The sequence below is a fragment of the Sphaerodactylus townsendi genome, linkage group LG07 (genome assembly GCF_021028975.2).
Source record: "Sphaerodactylus townsendi isolate TG3544 linkage group LG07, MPM_Stown_v2.3, whole genome shotgun sequence".
NCBI classification, from domain to species: Eukaryota; Metazoa; Chordata; class Lepidosauria; order Squamata; family Sphaerodactylidae; genus Sphaerodactylus; species Sphaerodactylus townsendi.
The window spans coordinates 46,824,289-46,840,412 of NC_059431.1; the positions used below are offsets into that span (position 1 = coordinate 46,824,289).

Consider the following 16,124-nt stretch of genomic DNA (forward strand, 5'->3'; position numbering starts at 1 on the left):
CTAGTTGCATGTAACATATCAGATAAAGTGCTAATTATGCTTTCAACAATATGCATATACTATCTTTGCAGTTCTTGCACTGTAAGTTGAATTTTATTTTTCCATAAAAATAAATGTTAAAATCTTGCTGTTTGAGGTATTGGTTGAACAAATAGCATACCTAACAATTTGCTTCAGTTTTCAAATTTGCAAAACATGTACAGGTTTTACTTTTTCAGCTGTATTTGCACTTCTATCCTTGGGGAGGAGACAACTTTGAATAGATGGATGGAAGCTCAAAAAGTTCTCTAAACAAGTTGATCTAATAATTCACAGTTTTGATACATACAGTTCTAAGGGGAAATTTATTGAGAAACCATTACCTCATAACAACAAAAGTGACAAACTGGAAGGTTTTGGTATGGTTATGTGGCTTTCATGTAAATGGGCCTAAATAAGATTGTCACACCCAAAACAACCCCGAATATTTCAGATGTAGCTTGTATGAGACTATCTAACCTTTTTGAAAGTGCTTTAGTAAGAATCTCAGATCTTTTAATCTAAAGATAGCTTGAATAAGGGACATGCATGTATTTTTATTTCCGGTTTGACTTACATAGGCAAGTATATTTTCTACCATTCTATCATATTTTCTGATTTCAAGAGTAATTAGATTGTTTTCAAATTAAAATCTTAAAAGATAAGCATGAGTGATCTTGGGCTCAGACACAAGATTTTCAGCTGATGTCTGGCAAATTCCACAGGCAGAAATTGACAGGTTCATAGATAGCCAATTCACCTTTTAAGTTAGTAATTTGTCTGGAACAACAGCCTGGACTAGTCAGGAGACAGCTTCTATTTCTAGCTTTTATTTCTATTTACATTTATTCATAGCTTCAAAGACATGTCATAATAAAACACAGAAATATAAACATCTAATGATTTAAGAGGTGGCCTGGAAAAAAAAAAAAAAAAAAAAAAAAAAAAAAAAAAAAAATCGAAAAATAAAAAAAAAAAAAAAAAAAAAAAAAAAAAGGCTTGGAAAGGAGGTAAGGAGAACAGTATCAAAACAATTTGTAAAAATTCCTGTTGAACACAACCCTAGCCTAAACATTTTCCTCTGAGACCTACCATCTTTGTATTTCACTTTTAAAGCTTCTACTGGCAAGTGACAGTTTAACTCTTAATACCAGTGACGCCAGTGACTTCACAACATAATAGTGTTTATAATTTTAGGATTCTAAACAAATGCTTTGTTGAAGCTGTGGTGAGAACTTGATCATGATGCTCCCAGATGCTACCAATAAGGCTACTCCTCATAAACCTCTCCCACTCTGGACAGAGCCCAACCACTGGTTTACTATGGAGCTGGGTGACTAGAAGTGGGCCAAGAGATGTCCCGAACAGAATGAACCAGTTAAAACTCAGTCTTGACAAAGCAGAGGTGACATCAGTTAGGAAAGTTGAGGCCTTGAAGGAGACTGTGCTTCACACATTCCATGGGATTCAGCTGACCTTGCTGACTCAGGGGTTAAAAACCTAGGGGTTATATTGAACTCAGCATTATTGCTGGGGAAGCAAGTTAATGATGCTACCAAAAAAATTTCTTCCACCTTCATGTAGCTAGAAGAGAGTTCCCTAGCTTAACTCAGCTGATCTGGCCACATGAATGCATGCCATTGTGACCAAGAGACTAATCTACTGCAATGTAGTTTTCGTGCATCAGGTCTTGAAATCAACTTGAAAAAGAAATGATATTATGCTTTGCATATTTATTTAAAAACATTTATGCTACCTTTTCCCCCAAATAGTAAGGAAACAAATATAAAAACATTAAAACAGTATTTAAGGTTCTAGACTGAACTAATATATAAAATAATTTGATAAAACATTCACACACAACACTAAAACCAAGGAGGAGAGCAAATAACAGATTGGGGGGTATGCCAAATGAAACAAAGTCTTCACCCATTAGAAAAAGACACCCATAGAGGGAAATAGATCACTCTCTCTGGCCAAAATTTGTTTTCAATTTAATCAACTGCAGATTAAAAATTAGGTAAATTATATTTTTGGAGTGTATATGTGTGAGTTTTTTTGCAGTCATTTCTAAAAATTCACATGGATTTTAAGTTAGTATACAAGAAGATAACTTAAGGTGCCCAGCATATCAGAATTATTTCTAGCTTTGCAAGTCTTGTTGAGTAAAAGATATGAATAAATGGAGTAAACCTAAATCTTATAAAAGCACAAAGCTTGTTCAGTGCACAACTATAAAATAAAAGAAAGCTGTTCCCAGACTGTGAATATTTAACAACATACTCTTACCTCTGCGATCACGAGCTGCTAAATTATGACCTCTTTTTAATGTAATGTCCAACTGGTACATTCCGGGATCAGTCAAGGATAATTCTGCATTAGTAATTCCAATTGAGCTGACTTTCTGAAAGCATAAAAGAAAATACAAAGAAAGCATACATAAACAACTCTCAGTTTTTTAATGGTAACTTTTTAAAATCACCAAATGTTTCATCTTGCAAAGTAAACGCTCAAATAATATTTTCTTGTAACAATGCAATCAAATCTTCCCAACCTGAAAATCGCAGCAACAACCTTTCCATTCTACTAGTACTGAAAAAGTGTTAAAACAAACACATCCTGCTGGTTAAGGTTTTAGAACGTAACAGCCAAGATTGACTTGCCTCACTTTTCAACTCTATGATCCAATTAATGTTAATTTCAACAAGTTTGTATTTACAACAATGCCTGAATTTATATTTTTTCATCTTTAACCCAGGGGCCCCAACCTGGTACCTACCAAGTTTTTAAGACTGTGGGTGGGGCCAGGTAGGGCTTTTGCCCAGTGAAGGTTTTGAATGGCTATGCAGATTTTTTTTTAATGTCAGCAGCTGCCACCACAATACAAGCATCTTCACTGCATGACTGAAGTAAGCTGCAGAAGCCATTTGTGGCAAAGAGCCAAATGGTGGCATGATGTTCCACAGCCAGCCAGCAGCAACGGAACTGCAGGAGCAGATGAGCTCTGTAGGATCAGACCCAGGGCCAGAACTGGAAACCAGCACAGAGGCTGTGGGATCAGAACCTGAGCAACAGCGTGGGACTAGTTCAGAAGCTGCAGGGAGCCTGACTTGCTCTTCTGTCGCATCCCCTAAACCACGTGAGAGGTACAGGAAAAGACTTGCATAGCTACCTGCAGGTCTGAGGCAGACTGCTCACTTTGCAGTCCTGCATTGCTCCAGCCTCAACAGCAAAGAGGAGCATTGGCAGGAGCAGGGCTAACATGATGGCCAGGAGCTTGCCATCTCCAGTTGTTGGGGCAGGTCCTTTTAAAAGAGTCTGGGAACCAATGGAAGCAATGAGTCTGCTTGCTGTTGCCCCAAACCATGTGCGTTATGTGCAGTATCTCCTTCATGCTGACCTTGGCCTAGACCAGGGGTAGGGAACATTCTCATCGGCCTAGTTCTCACCAGTATGTTCAGAACTACAATTCCCATCAGCCGCTGACAGAGGCTGATGGGAATTGTAGTTCCTGAACATCTGGAGAGCCGCAGGTTCCCTACCCCTGGCCTAGACTCCTGAATTTATATCAGAGGTGTAGCTGGGCCATACTGCGCCTGGTGCACACTCTGTGTTTCCTACCCCCCACCCCCTTACCTTAGTTCAGCCTGAAAGTACAAGCTAGAAAAAGCAGCCACCTGTTCACTCTGGAGGGCTGAAAAATGGCCACAATCTGGGTGCAAACCCACACTCTCCTAGGAGATCTCTTTTCCCTTTCCAACTTGGTCTCTAGAGGTTCATTTAAAAGTCTGCAGTTCCCTACAACCTGCTCATTTATATGACACAGCAGAATTTACTAACAGCTTGAATGAAGATTTCTGTCAAACTTTGATGACAATTGGCATCAAGACCCCAAATTACATTTTGCTTAATTTGTGCCAAAACTGGATATTAATGGTGCTCAACCATGATAATGTGTGGCCAAAGTCATACAAGTCCAAATGTCCATCTGAAGCACAGAATGGAAAGAGTAGTATGTCAATCAATCAATAGTAAGTCAACATATTTGAATACATAATCCATACTTAACATTAGAGTTTCATCCATGTATCCACATTCCAATGTCAGTGCATATTATTCAGTGAGAGCACAATTTTGAAAATAACACAAAACTGAAAATACCATATTAAAATGTATTCACAGTTATAATCCATCCTATCCCAGGGGCACAAAATGGAATACAGTAGTTTTCCAGAATACAATATTTCTGTTCCAAATGGGTTAATAATCTAGACAATTTATCTAAATCAGGGGTAGGGAACCTGCGGCTCTCCAGATGTTCAGGAACTACAATTCCCATCAGCCTCTGTCAGCATGGCCAATTGGCCATGCTGGTAGGGGATGATGGGAATTGTAGTTCCTGAACATCTGGAGAGCCGCAGGTTCCCTACCCCTGATCTAAATGATTAAGCAAAGTGATTTGGGGCAAGTATAAAAACATTTCCTATTAAAATTGTGTCATACACAATTCCCTTTGGTAGAGATCATCCACCTTTGTATTTTCTCTCTCCTGTTTCTCCAACTCAATGCCAAACACAAAATCAGGATGAATAATTTAAAAAACCTGCAACTCAAGGGTAATCATATTGTTGTTGTGGTCCATAACTGGCTGATGTTGAAAAAACCACATGTGCTATCTGTTGATTACCATGCCTGGCAACTATTCACAACAGGATATTATGAGTTATTGACACATGATCTGAACAGAAACCTGTTTCTGCTGTTCAATTTGTTTCCCATCCTGTCTCTTTTTTTCTCTTCCTTGAGAGAATAATGGAAATACTATGATATATCTAAACTTACACTCGTATCAAACTAAATCAGGAGCTTCAATAAGATCCAGAGAATAAAGTCGCTTCAAGCCAGATTCCATCAGTGGAATGAGATTGTTCCAAACACAAGAGTAAATTAAAGTTGTGGTTGGTTTCCCAGATGGTATCACAACTACTGCATCCATTTTACTAACACCATTTTATACAGGGTGCATTGAATTTAGAAAACTTATTCATGAGAACGGTATGGATTTTGTTACTAGTTTTTTACTCCTGCCATCTTAAATTAAGTGTGGGACAACAGCAGCAATACACTTTTCCAATATCATTAAGCAGCCTGTTTAAAATTCCAAGGTGTATGAGGCTAAATTCATGCAGTTGTCATCTTATAAATCATTTTGAGGTAGGTTAGGCTGAATTCATGTGGATTAGCCCAAGGTGACCCAACAGACTTCCCATGCAGTGGTAATTTGAACCTACCCATGTTTAAACAAAAGGAAGATGACCCTGAATGTAAGACAATACTCTTAAAATGCTACACACACACACACACACACACACACACACACACACACACACACACACACACACACACACACACACACACACACACACACACACACACACACACACTAGCGCTGGACATAATGAACTTGTATGTTCATGTAAGACACACACCCTTGTCTGGATGGCATATCTGGGGAAAAACTAGTCTTTCATTTGAGTGAATACTGTAGGTGTCCCAGATCCAAGTCTGATACTCTAATCACTACACCACACTGACACTTTAACATTAAACCTTGATCACTGGGCAAGTCTCCGATAGCACACAGCCTGAGAAGTCATGATTGTGGTATCTCAAAAGCCTATCTTCTAACACAGGGCTTTTCTGGGATAACAACCCACAGATAAGACATCTCCTAATGTGTTCTGCTCTTTTAAGTTGTGCTGGACCACAAGACACTATCTAGTTTAAAATCTTAAAATGTGACCATCTTATGTTGGGAGACTGACTTGGGTTGAAAAAATGTAATCTTCCCCAAAAAGGAGAGCCCAAATTAGCAAGATATACATGCAACACAGAATTGGAAATTCTACTCCTGTACCAATCTTTACTAAACCTTCTAGAGGCTAATCAGTATTGTATTTTGAAACTAGCAGCCAATGAGCTCCAACCTAGTGAAGTTCAGCCACAAAAGCAGTTTAAGCTTTATCAATAGCTATCAAACATCAGAGAACTCATAAGCAGCTGAAATCATTTCATCTTTGCAAGAAAATTTGAAATGCTTATTCCCTGTAATCAAAATTCAGCATTAACAAACTAATTTAGTTAGGTTCTTGGTAAGAGGCGCACACATTTCACTTCAAAGGATCTCAGAATTAGGATTTTCTGTAGTTGCTTCTAGCTTTTTAATTAACTTATACCATTCTTACTACTCACACTTTACAGTAGGAAAATTCTTACAACTGGTATAATTTATTTTAAATAAGAGTAAACAAGAAGTTTGTTAGAAAGGTGGTACTGTATGAAGTAGCTGGACAGTTAATAATATTTAATTTTCAGCTTGAGGAACAAGCACCAACATTATACCCCATTCTTTAAAAATAATCAAATTGTGAACGGTTGACCACTTCAGAAGACCTTTAAAGAGAATTGCCTCCCCTCCAGCACATAGGTCATTTAAGTAGATCTCACCATAATCTTCAATAGAGGCACATACTTCTAAGTGCACTGACTTCAAGGCAGTGACATAGGTATAGATTTTTATGGTGTGGGTCCGTGGGTGGGGCCATGCCCCCATCCACTCCTGGGGGCATGGCCAAACATCCCCAAGCCTCACCCCTGGCCTCAGTGCTTATAAAAGCAGCTCTCCGAGGCCAGGAATGGCAGACTCCCCTGCCCCACTCTCCCCCACTGGCTGGGCTCCCAGCCAGCAGCCAGCAGTCCCTTCTGCCCTCCCCTCTGGGCAGAGACGTAGCTAGGGAAAATGGAGCCTGGTGCATAATCTGAGTTTTGTGCCCCTCCCCATGGGCAGCCGCTGTGATACTGGAATCCACCCCCAAACAGCATCACTTTCAATGGTGTTTAAACTAGGGAGCCCAGATTCTCCTTTTAAAGCCACCTTAAAGGGAGATCTGGGGTCCCCAGTTAAAACAACATTGAAAGTGATGCTGTTTGGGGGTGGATTATCCCCCACGCTGAAACAGCATCACTTTCAATGTTTAAACTGGGGACCTCAGATTCTCCCTTTAAATCCATGCCGAAGGGAGTGGATTTAAAAGGAGAATCTGGGGAAATTTGGAGGGTGCCTGCTGTCAGGGGTGCAATTGTTAAGCTAGCAGCACCAAACTTTCAGTGTATCTTTAGGAGATTCTCCTGGTGATGCCACCCAAGCTTGGTGAAGTTTGGTTTAGGGGGTCCAAAGTTATGGACCCTCAAAGGTGTAGCCCCCACGTAGGAGGTTAAGAGATTGTGTATCTAATCTGGAGGAACCAGGTTTGATTCCCAGCTCTGCCACCTGAGCTGTGGAGGCTTATCTGGGGAATTCAGATTAGCCTGTACACTCCCACACACGCTAGCTTGGTGACCTTGGGCTAGTCATAGCTTCTCTGAGCTCTCTCAGCCCCACCCACCTCACAGGGTGTTTGTTGTGAGGGGGGAAGGGCAAGGAGATTGTAAGCCCCTTTGAGTCTCCTGCCGGAGAGAAAGGGGGGATATAAATCCAAACTACTACTACTACTACTCTTATTAGCTGCCATTGGAAACAATGGGGGATGGTGGCACCCCCCTTTGGGAGTCCATAACTTTGGACCCCCTGAATCAAACCTCATCCAACCTGGGTGGTATCATCAGGAGAGTCTCCCAAAAAAATCCCTCAAATTTTGGTGCTGCTAGCCTAAACACTGCACCCTCTGCTGCCCAAAAACTGAACACACACTTTAAAAATACAAAAAAACCACAAACGGGGGGCCGAGTTTCAGACATGTAATGGGGGGTTTAAACCCGGGAGCCCCACCCTTACCTATGTCTTTCCTTCAAGGTATTTAAAATGTTATGCATAAATTAATCACACACACACAATGTTTATGTAGTGAAAACAGCAACTAAGCATAATTAAACCCAAGTAAGTTTTCTACCCAATAACTTGAGAAAAAAGACTCAAAGACTCCATTAAGCATATCTTATACTTCCGCTAATCAAGATCGATTTCTTGTTAAAGAACTCTTATATAACAGTGACCAAGAATTTAATTATCATTAAAACAAAGAGACAACATTCTTTAAGCATTTTACATTTTGTTACAAAAATTGAAGCTTATCGGCAGAGATTCAAAACTTATATTAGAATCTCATGCTTTTCCTCAGTGCTGTTCATTAATCTACAAATCATTATTCTAACCAGAGAGAACAAAATGCTTTAATTGGCAAGTGTTCAGAACTGTAGCACTCACAGTTTTCTAGAAATGACATATCATCTTACTAGTGTGAGATCTAATATTAAAACTTTTCCAATGCTATGGGATGCATGAACTCTTAAAAAGACGAAGCGTGTATCCCCTCTAAACTTCCTACTAGTCCTTTCCTTCATGTTCTTAGGAAAAGAGCTGGATTCCAGTAAGACTAAAATAAATTATAGAAGCAGAAGTTTTGCTACACAAAGATTCTGTTAAACTGGCATTTTATTATAAAAAAAATCCAGCTGCTCTGTAATCTTAACAAGATGATTTGCAGCAGAGTTGTAGGAGCATATTTATTTTAATATTACTAGTAGTGTTTGAGCACTGAGAGACTTACTATATGCATCAAGCATATCTAACAGGAATTCACATATTTAGATACTTCATTCATTTTAAATATATGGCAAGTATTTAACAAGTTTCTCAACATGGACAGTTGACAACAATCTGGTATTTTACTACATCATCAGAACTCTATCTTCATTATGTTTAATCAATATATTTTATCTATACACAGCAAAGAAAAAACTCTATGGCTATTATTGTAAGTTTCAATAAGTTATAAGAGGCTAGGGAGAACAAGAGCTCCTCATGTTCTGACAAGTCTAATTGGATTACTAGGAAAGTGTTAGTTTTTTAAAATCACAGAATTATCACTTTGAAGATAATTGTTTCTTTTGCTCTTCTGAAATAGCCAAGTCCAGAGGCACTGTACCTCTGTCCTTCAATTCACTAGAGGACGTTGAAACACACCAGAAAAAAAATGCATGCTTACCTTATCTTCCTCAAATGGGAACATTTTTCTTGTTTTCAGATACAATTGTTGGTTCCCCATGTATCCATTCAGCCTCAAAATTAGTCCAATCAGTAGACTATCAGTTAAAAATACTGCTTGCTTCCAGCTTGCAGCAAGGGCTTCTTTGCACATTACTTGCTGCTCTGAACAGCAGTCACTAGGAGAGTGACTATAAGAGGAAATCGTGAAGTGAGAATACAGTTGCTTCACAGCTCAAAAAGGATATGACTCAACTGATCTCCTATCTCACAATATTACATCTTTGGCCTCCCCAAACACTAAGTGTGAAATACTGAAGAGCTCTTGAGGAGCTTTACAAGTGCATGCCATTGTTAAAAAAACTGCTTTCATACAAGCATATATCCCACCGAAAATCAAACAGCCTGTTAAAGTTGCTAATAAAGAACATTCATAAAAGTATGATTTCACCTTTAATTTATGGCTTGAGATTCTTAAAATTACATGAATAGGAACCAGAATGGTGCAACAGTATCAGATTAAGATACAGGAAACCCGGATTCAAATCCCCACTCTTCTATGGAATTTCACTGGGTGACCTTTGACAGTCACACACAATCAGCCTTACCTACCGCACAGGATTGTTTTTAGGAAAACTTTGTAAGCCTCTTGGTTTTCACCTAGTGGAATATAAATAAAAAGATTCTCCAAATAACAGATCCAAGAAACAAAGTATTCAAAGATGACAGTTTCAGGAGGTTAGTTGTGTTAGTCTATAGTAGTGGGGGGGAAACTGAGGCCAGTAGCACAGAGGTGGGATATAGCAGGTTCTCACAGGTTCCCGAGAGTAGGTTACTAATTATTTGTGTGTGCTGAGAGGGGGTTACTAATTGGTGATTTTGTCACGTGATTTTTGCCTTAGTAACGCCCCTCCTCTCAGCAGTAGTGTGCAGAACTTGAAGCAATCTAGCAGGAGATGCACCGGTGTGCGTGGCAGCCTGCGCCTGCGTGCATTCATTTCCTGCCCAAGGACTGGCATAGCGGCTGCGTCCTTGCCACAGCCCCCCCCCCCAGGAATGCCCCACCCCCGGAATGCCCGACCATGCCCCTGTCGTGCCCCGCCCAGCCCCATTGGCGCTACGCCACAGTTTGAATCCCACCACCACGGGAACCTGTTACTAAAATTTTTGGATCTCACCACTGCAGTAGCACCTTGCAATCCAACAACATATTCCATGGTATAAGCTTTTATGCATCAAAAATATCTAACAGTAGCATTGATTCAAAAACCCTGGAAAACACTGTTCGTCTCTCAGGTACTACTGGACTCAAAAATATGCAACAATATTTAAAAATCAATGATATTAATGTTACAATGGTGCGCGTTTACTATGGAAATTGTGAACTTGACTTCAACAGAAAACAATGACAATTACTCATACCCCAGATTTTCTCTGTCAGATAAAAAAACTTGGCATTAATGCATGCTGGAAGAGGAATGTATCCTACATTTGTTCATTAAGACTCTCTCTCTCTCTCTCTCTCTCTCTCTCTCTCTTTTCCTTGACGACTTAATGTTGCCACAGTCTGCAGCCTATATACCCCCCACTCCCAATTAGAATCCTCCGTTCTTTCTCTTCTGAACACAATATAACATTACATCTGTATTTACATAACCATGGTAAATCTGAATTAGCTTTCCTCAGTATTATAAACTGTAAATTCTTCAGTATTATAAATTCTAAGTTGCATAAAAGCTAGCACCAGCTAATGTTCACAGCTGGAATCCTACAAACACACCACTATACTACAGCTAATGCTAGCAAGGGAAAGAGCGTAGAACTTCACACAGAAAGAAGTCGGCAGCTGTACTGTGACTTCAGCAGGCTCCACTGTAATACAAGAGATAGCAAACACCTATCAAGAATAGAATAGGCAAATGGGGGAACCTAGGACTCCGTTTAGTTCCTAGTTTCATGGGAAAGGGGAGCATGGGCATTACCTGTACACAGGCTGTTAGTAGATAAGGTAGTAGAAGGGAAGCTTCACCTCAAAGATCTTGGAAGCTCTGCCTGCATCCTCCAACGAGGCAAGATGAAGTACTTCTCTTTCCCACCAACACCATCTTCTCTGCTTGTCTTTGTGGGTTTACTATTCATGCTAAATGGACTTGGAACTGCATGTAAAAGCGAAATTTCATTTTGCACTTCTTTTTGTGCAAGGGATTTATAGGGTGCAGGAGGGAAAATTCTACCACTCCCACTGAATCTCACTTCCTCAGCCTCATCCTCCCTTTGCCACTCTTCTCCAATTCAACCCTTTCTCCTACCCTCCCAATATCTCTGCCTTTCTTAATCTCCCCTCCCCTCCCCCCTCCACAACTACTGCTATCACCTTTTGTAAACACTTACTAGGACCATCTGCACAGGGAAGTGGGAAGTATCTCACATCAACATATGACAGTTAAAACTCAACTGCTTTTCCATTAGGTCCCCTTCAGCTTTTCCCAAAAATCAATGAGAACTGTACAATCTGCTGAATGGGGTTGTGATGGTGGTTAAATCTGACTAGAGAGCAGACAATTGTTTAGGTCAGACTGTGGCATGCCCAGGGGTAACAGAAGGGTCTATCAGTGACACTGTAACACAGATGGTGGTCAAATGAATGCCAGTGGCTAAGTGGGCGTAGGGCCCACGGGGACATGTGAAGTCCAGATGGCACTCATTCAGTCATGTGGGGGGGAGGCGGAAAATTGCCCCCACAACCCCCTCCTTCCCCCTGGGACCAGGTTAAGGACATAAGAACATAAGAACATAAGAACAAGCCAGCTGGATCAGACCAAAGTCCATCTAGTCCAGCTCTCTGCTACTCGCAGTGGCCCACCAGGTGCCTTGGGGAGCTCACATGTAGGATGTGAACGCAATGGCCTTCTGCGGCTGTTACTCCCGATCACCTGGTCTGTTAAGGCATTTGCAATCTCAGATCAAAGAGGATCAAGGTTGGTAGCCATAAATCGACTTCTCCTCCATAAATCTGTCCAAGCCCCTTTTAAAGCTATCCAGGTTAGTGGCCATCACCACCTCCTGTGGCAGCATATTCCAAACACCAATCACACGTTGCGTGAAGAAGTGTTTCCTTTTATTAGTCCTAATTCTTCCCCCCAGCATTTTCAATGAATGCCCCCTGGTTCTAGTATTGTGAGAAAGAGAGAAAAATTTCTCTCTGTCAACATTTTCTACCCCATGCATAATTTTATAGACTTCAATCATATCCCCCCTCAGCCTCCTCCTCTCCAAACTAAAGAGTCCCAAATGCTGCAGCCTCTCCTCATAGGGAAGGTGCTCCAGTCCCTCAATCATCCTTGTTGCCCTTCTCTGCACTTTTTCTATCTCCTCAATATCCTTTTTAAGATCCGGTGACCAGAACTGGACACAGTACTCCAAGTGCGGTCGCACCACTGCTTTATATAAGGGCATGACAATCTTTGCAGTTTTATTATCAATTCCTTTCCTAATGATCCCCAGCATAGAGTTTGCCTTTTTCACAGCTGCCATGCATTGAGTTGACATTCCCATGGAACTATCAACTAAGGACGCCTAAATCCCTTTCCTGGTCTGTGACTGATAGCACTGACCCCTGTAGCGTGTATGTGAAGTTTGGATTTTTTGCCCCTGTGTGCATCACTTTACATTTTGCTACATTGAACTGCATTTGCCATTTGTGAGCCCACTCACCTAATTTATCAAGGTCCGCTTGGAGCTCTTCGCAATCCTTTGTGGTTCTCACCACTCTACATAATTTGGTATCATCTGCAAACTTGGCCACCACGCTACCCACCCCTACTTCCAGGTCATTTGTGAATAGGTTAAAGAGCACTGGTCCCAAAACGGATCCTTGGGGGACACCACTCCCTACATCTCTCCATTGTGAGAACTTCCCATTTACACCCACTCTTTGTTTCCTGTTTCTCAACCAGTTTTTAATCCACAGGAGGACTTCCCCTCTTATTCCTTCATTGCTGAGTTTTCTCAACAGTCTCTGGTGAGGAACTTTGTCAAAAGCCTTTTGGAAATCCAAGTAGACAATGTCCACGGGTTCACCACTGTCCACCTACCTGATTACACCATCAAAGAACTCTAGTAAGTTTGTAAGACAGGATTTGCCTCTGCAAAAGCCATGCTGACTCTTTCTCAGCAGGTCTTGCTTTTCTACATGTTTTATAATTTTATCTTTAATGATAGATTCTACTAATTTACCAGGAACAGATGTCAAACTGACTGGCCTGTAATTTCGAGGTCCCCCTAGATCCTTTCTTAAAGATTGGTGTGACATTGGCCATCTTCCAGTCTTCAGGGATGGAGCCTGATTCCAGGGATAAGTTGCATATTAAAGTGAGAAGATCAGCAATTTCATGCTTGAGCTCTTTAAGAACTCTTGGGTGAATGCAATCTGGGCCAGGGGATTTGGTAACATTTAGTTTATCAATGGCTGCCAGAACTTCTTCCTTGTCTACCACTATCTTCGCTAGTTCCTCGGATTCGCCTCCTAAGAAGCTTGGTTCAGGTGCAGGAATGTTCCTCACCTCCTCTTGGGTGAAGACAGATGCAAAGAATTCATTCAGCTTCTCTGCAATCTCCCTGCCATCTTTTAGCACACCCTTTGTTCCTTCATTATCTAACGGGCCTACCGCTTCCCTTGCTGGCTTCCTGCTTTTGATGTACTTGAAGAACTGTTTGTTGCTGGTCTTGATGTTCGCAGCCATGCGTTCCTCATAATCCTTTTTTGCCTCCCTTACAGCTAATTTGCTTCTCTTTTGCCACCATTTGTGTTCCCTCTCATATTCTTCATCAGCCAAATGATGATGTTCCCTCAGTTCCCTCTCATATTCTTCATCATGCCAGGTTCCTGCTTGGGTGGCTGCAGCTCTTTCGCTGCTGTCACATCCTCCCCCATACATGTGCAACTGAGCTCTGCCCCGTCTCCACTCTTCACTTCACCCACCCCGCCCTGTCTTTCACACCCTCTTTTTATCCCCCAGCCTAGCCTTCGCCCTTCCCTCCCTCAAGACTCGGGTTCTTCCTGGCCTGCCGGGCTCTGGATGCTTTTTGGCCCCGACATCTGTTTGCCGGCTCTCAGGGCCCTTCCGGCTGCAGCCGGGCCCCATTCCCAACCCCTGCCTGCCTCCTGGGGACCTGAGGGGCCATGCACTGCTGCAGCATTGGCTTCCAAAGCCTGGTTGCCCTTGCCCCACCCAGGAAAGCAGCCAGCTGCTCATAGGCCACCAACACCCAACTGGGCTGCAGCCCTGCCCCCAATAGCTCCCTGGCTGGTCCCTGGGTTGCAGAGGGATGCGGCAAGGGGCATTCCCCTAGTCCAGGGGTCCAGCTGGGCCATGGCCCTGCCCCCAACAGCTCCCCGCTGCCCTATCCCCATAGCACTCCAACCTGTCCCCAGGCCTTGGAGGGCCACCTCCTTGTCCTGCTGGCCTCGCACCTCACCTTCGTCGCTCAAGTTTTCCTCAGGTAAGAGATGAGAAAAGGTAGGTTGTCACTGCCTGTCTCTACTTAGCAACCTTTGATTTCCTTGGTGGTTTCCCATTCAAGAACTAGCCAGGGATGATTTTACTTAGCTTCAGAGAATTGACAAGATTAGGCTCACCTGGCCCTTGTTTACCAGAGGAAAAGGTGGTTGTGGCAGCAAAATGACACTTTATTGTAAGACAAGGTCTGTTGCAAAACTGAATGCATTTATTTAAATGAACAATGAACCTACTATCAGCCAGCACATGCTTTCACATATGAATTCATTTTGTATCACGTTCTATCTATAAGGATGGTAAAATATCAGTTTCTTGTTTGGGTAGCAAATCACTTTTTATTTGTATAATGACTATGAAAACCAAAAAATTTGGAAACTATATTTCAGTGTGCTCTCTCTCTACTGCGGTCAAGTCACAGCTGACTTATGGTGACCCTGTAGGGTTTTCAAGGTAAGAGACATTCAGAGGTGGTTTGCCATTGCTTTCCTCTGTGTCATCACCCTGGCATCCAGCTACTAGTCAGGGCTAAGCAGATATTAGTCAGGGCTAGTATAGCATGGACCATTGCTGTGTTCAGATTTGTGAGTTGGAGAATGTTCTATAATGTGATAGTGACTTTGAGATGACCTGGTGCAAAAAATTGTTGTTTGGTCATGGTGAGAGAGGGCAGCTGTCTATATGGTGGCGGGGGGCCCCCCTCAAATTTTGCCCTGGGCTCTATTTTTCCTAGCTACGCTTCTGCTGGCTGGCCACCAATTAGAAAGATAATACTGAACACATGAGGCATCTAAAACACCAACACTGTCTGATGATTAACAGAAAATATATCATGTTGCTCACTGTACACAATGACTGAGTACTACATCTAAAGCTTTATATGATAGAGAGATGGGACTAAGACTTCATGAGATATCACGAGTGAAAATCAGAATATGTGCACAGAAAAACTAGGCCAGTTAGAATGAACTTAAATTTAATCCAACCTCATGTCTGTTGATTGAACAGCCCCCATAAACTTTCTCCCAAAACAGAAAGTGGAGAACACATATAAAATCCTTCCTTCCTTGCCATACTGGAACCTTCTGCATGCAAACCACTATGCCACTGCTACTCTCTGAAGCAAGCACACTGAAGCATTTTTTTAAAAAAATAAACATCAAATAAAGATGATGATAAAGGGCTTTTTTCTTTGCTACCAGGAAACAAACAGCCCGGTCTTGTTAGAGGATAAAATCAGAAAAGAGGGAGGGGAGGCAGAACTGAAAAAGGCTTTTTGTTATGCTCCAAAGGAAAGACTTGAAAGTTTTGGTGAGAACTTGCTGTACCGTAAACCCACAGGAGGAAGCCCACAAATGTAGCACTGCAGATCATTTTGCGGCTGAAAGGCAAGAGCTTCAGTTTGAGTTAAGCATAAAAACTTATTCTCAGGGTTCAAACTGGATAATTCTACAATATCATGCTTTATATAGTTTATAATTGATTTTTATCAATCTAACCTTTGCTGACAAATTGCTCTGCAATTGAAGCTGTGAAAGAGTAGGGGT

The 16,124-nt window shown here is 41.6% G+C and overlaps 1 protein-coding gene across 8 annotated transcripts in view; it reads right to left on the minus strand.

The window, feature by feature from the left end:
* MCTP1 (multiple C2 and transmembrane domain containing 1) overlaps nt 1-16,124 on the minus strand; it is a 261,364-nt gene that overhangs the window by 181,912 nt on the left and 63,328 nt on the right. For 7 of the 8 annotated variants that reach the window (XR_007245065.1, XM_048503523.1, XM_048503522.1 and 4 more), the window contains exon 2: nt 2,308-2,422. Coding sequence is in view for 7 of the 8 variants with exons in the window: in XM_048503523.1 (XP_048359480.1) it covers nt 2,308-2,422 (115 nt within the window). In the remaining variant the exon portion in view is untranslated. Of the gene's footprint in view, nt 1-2,307; nt 2,423-9,062; nt 9,148-16,124 lie in introns of those variants that run through there. The other variant, XM_048503525.1, reaches the window with a different exon arrangement.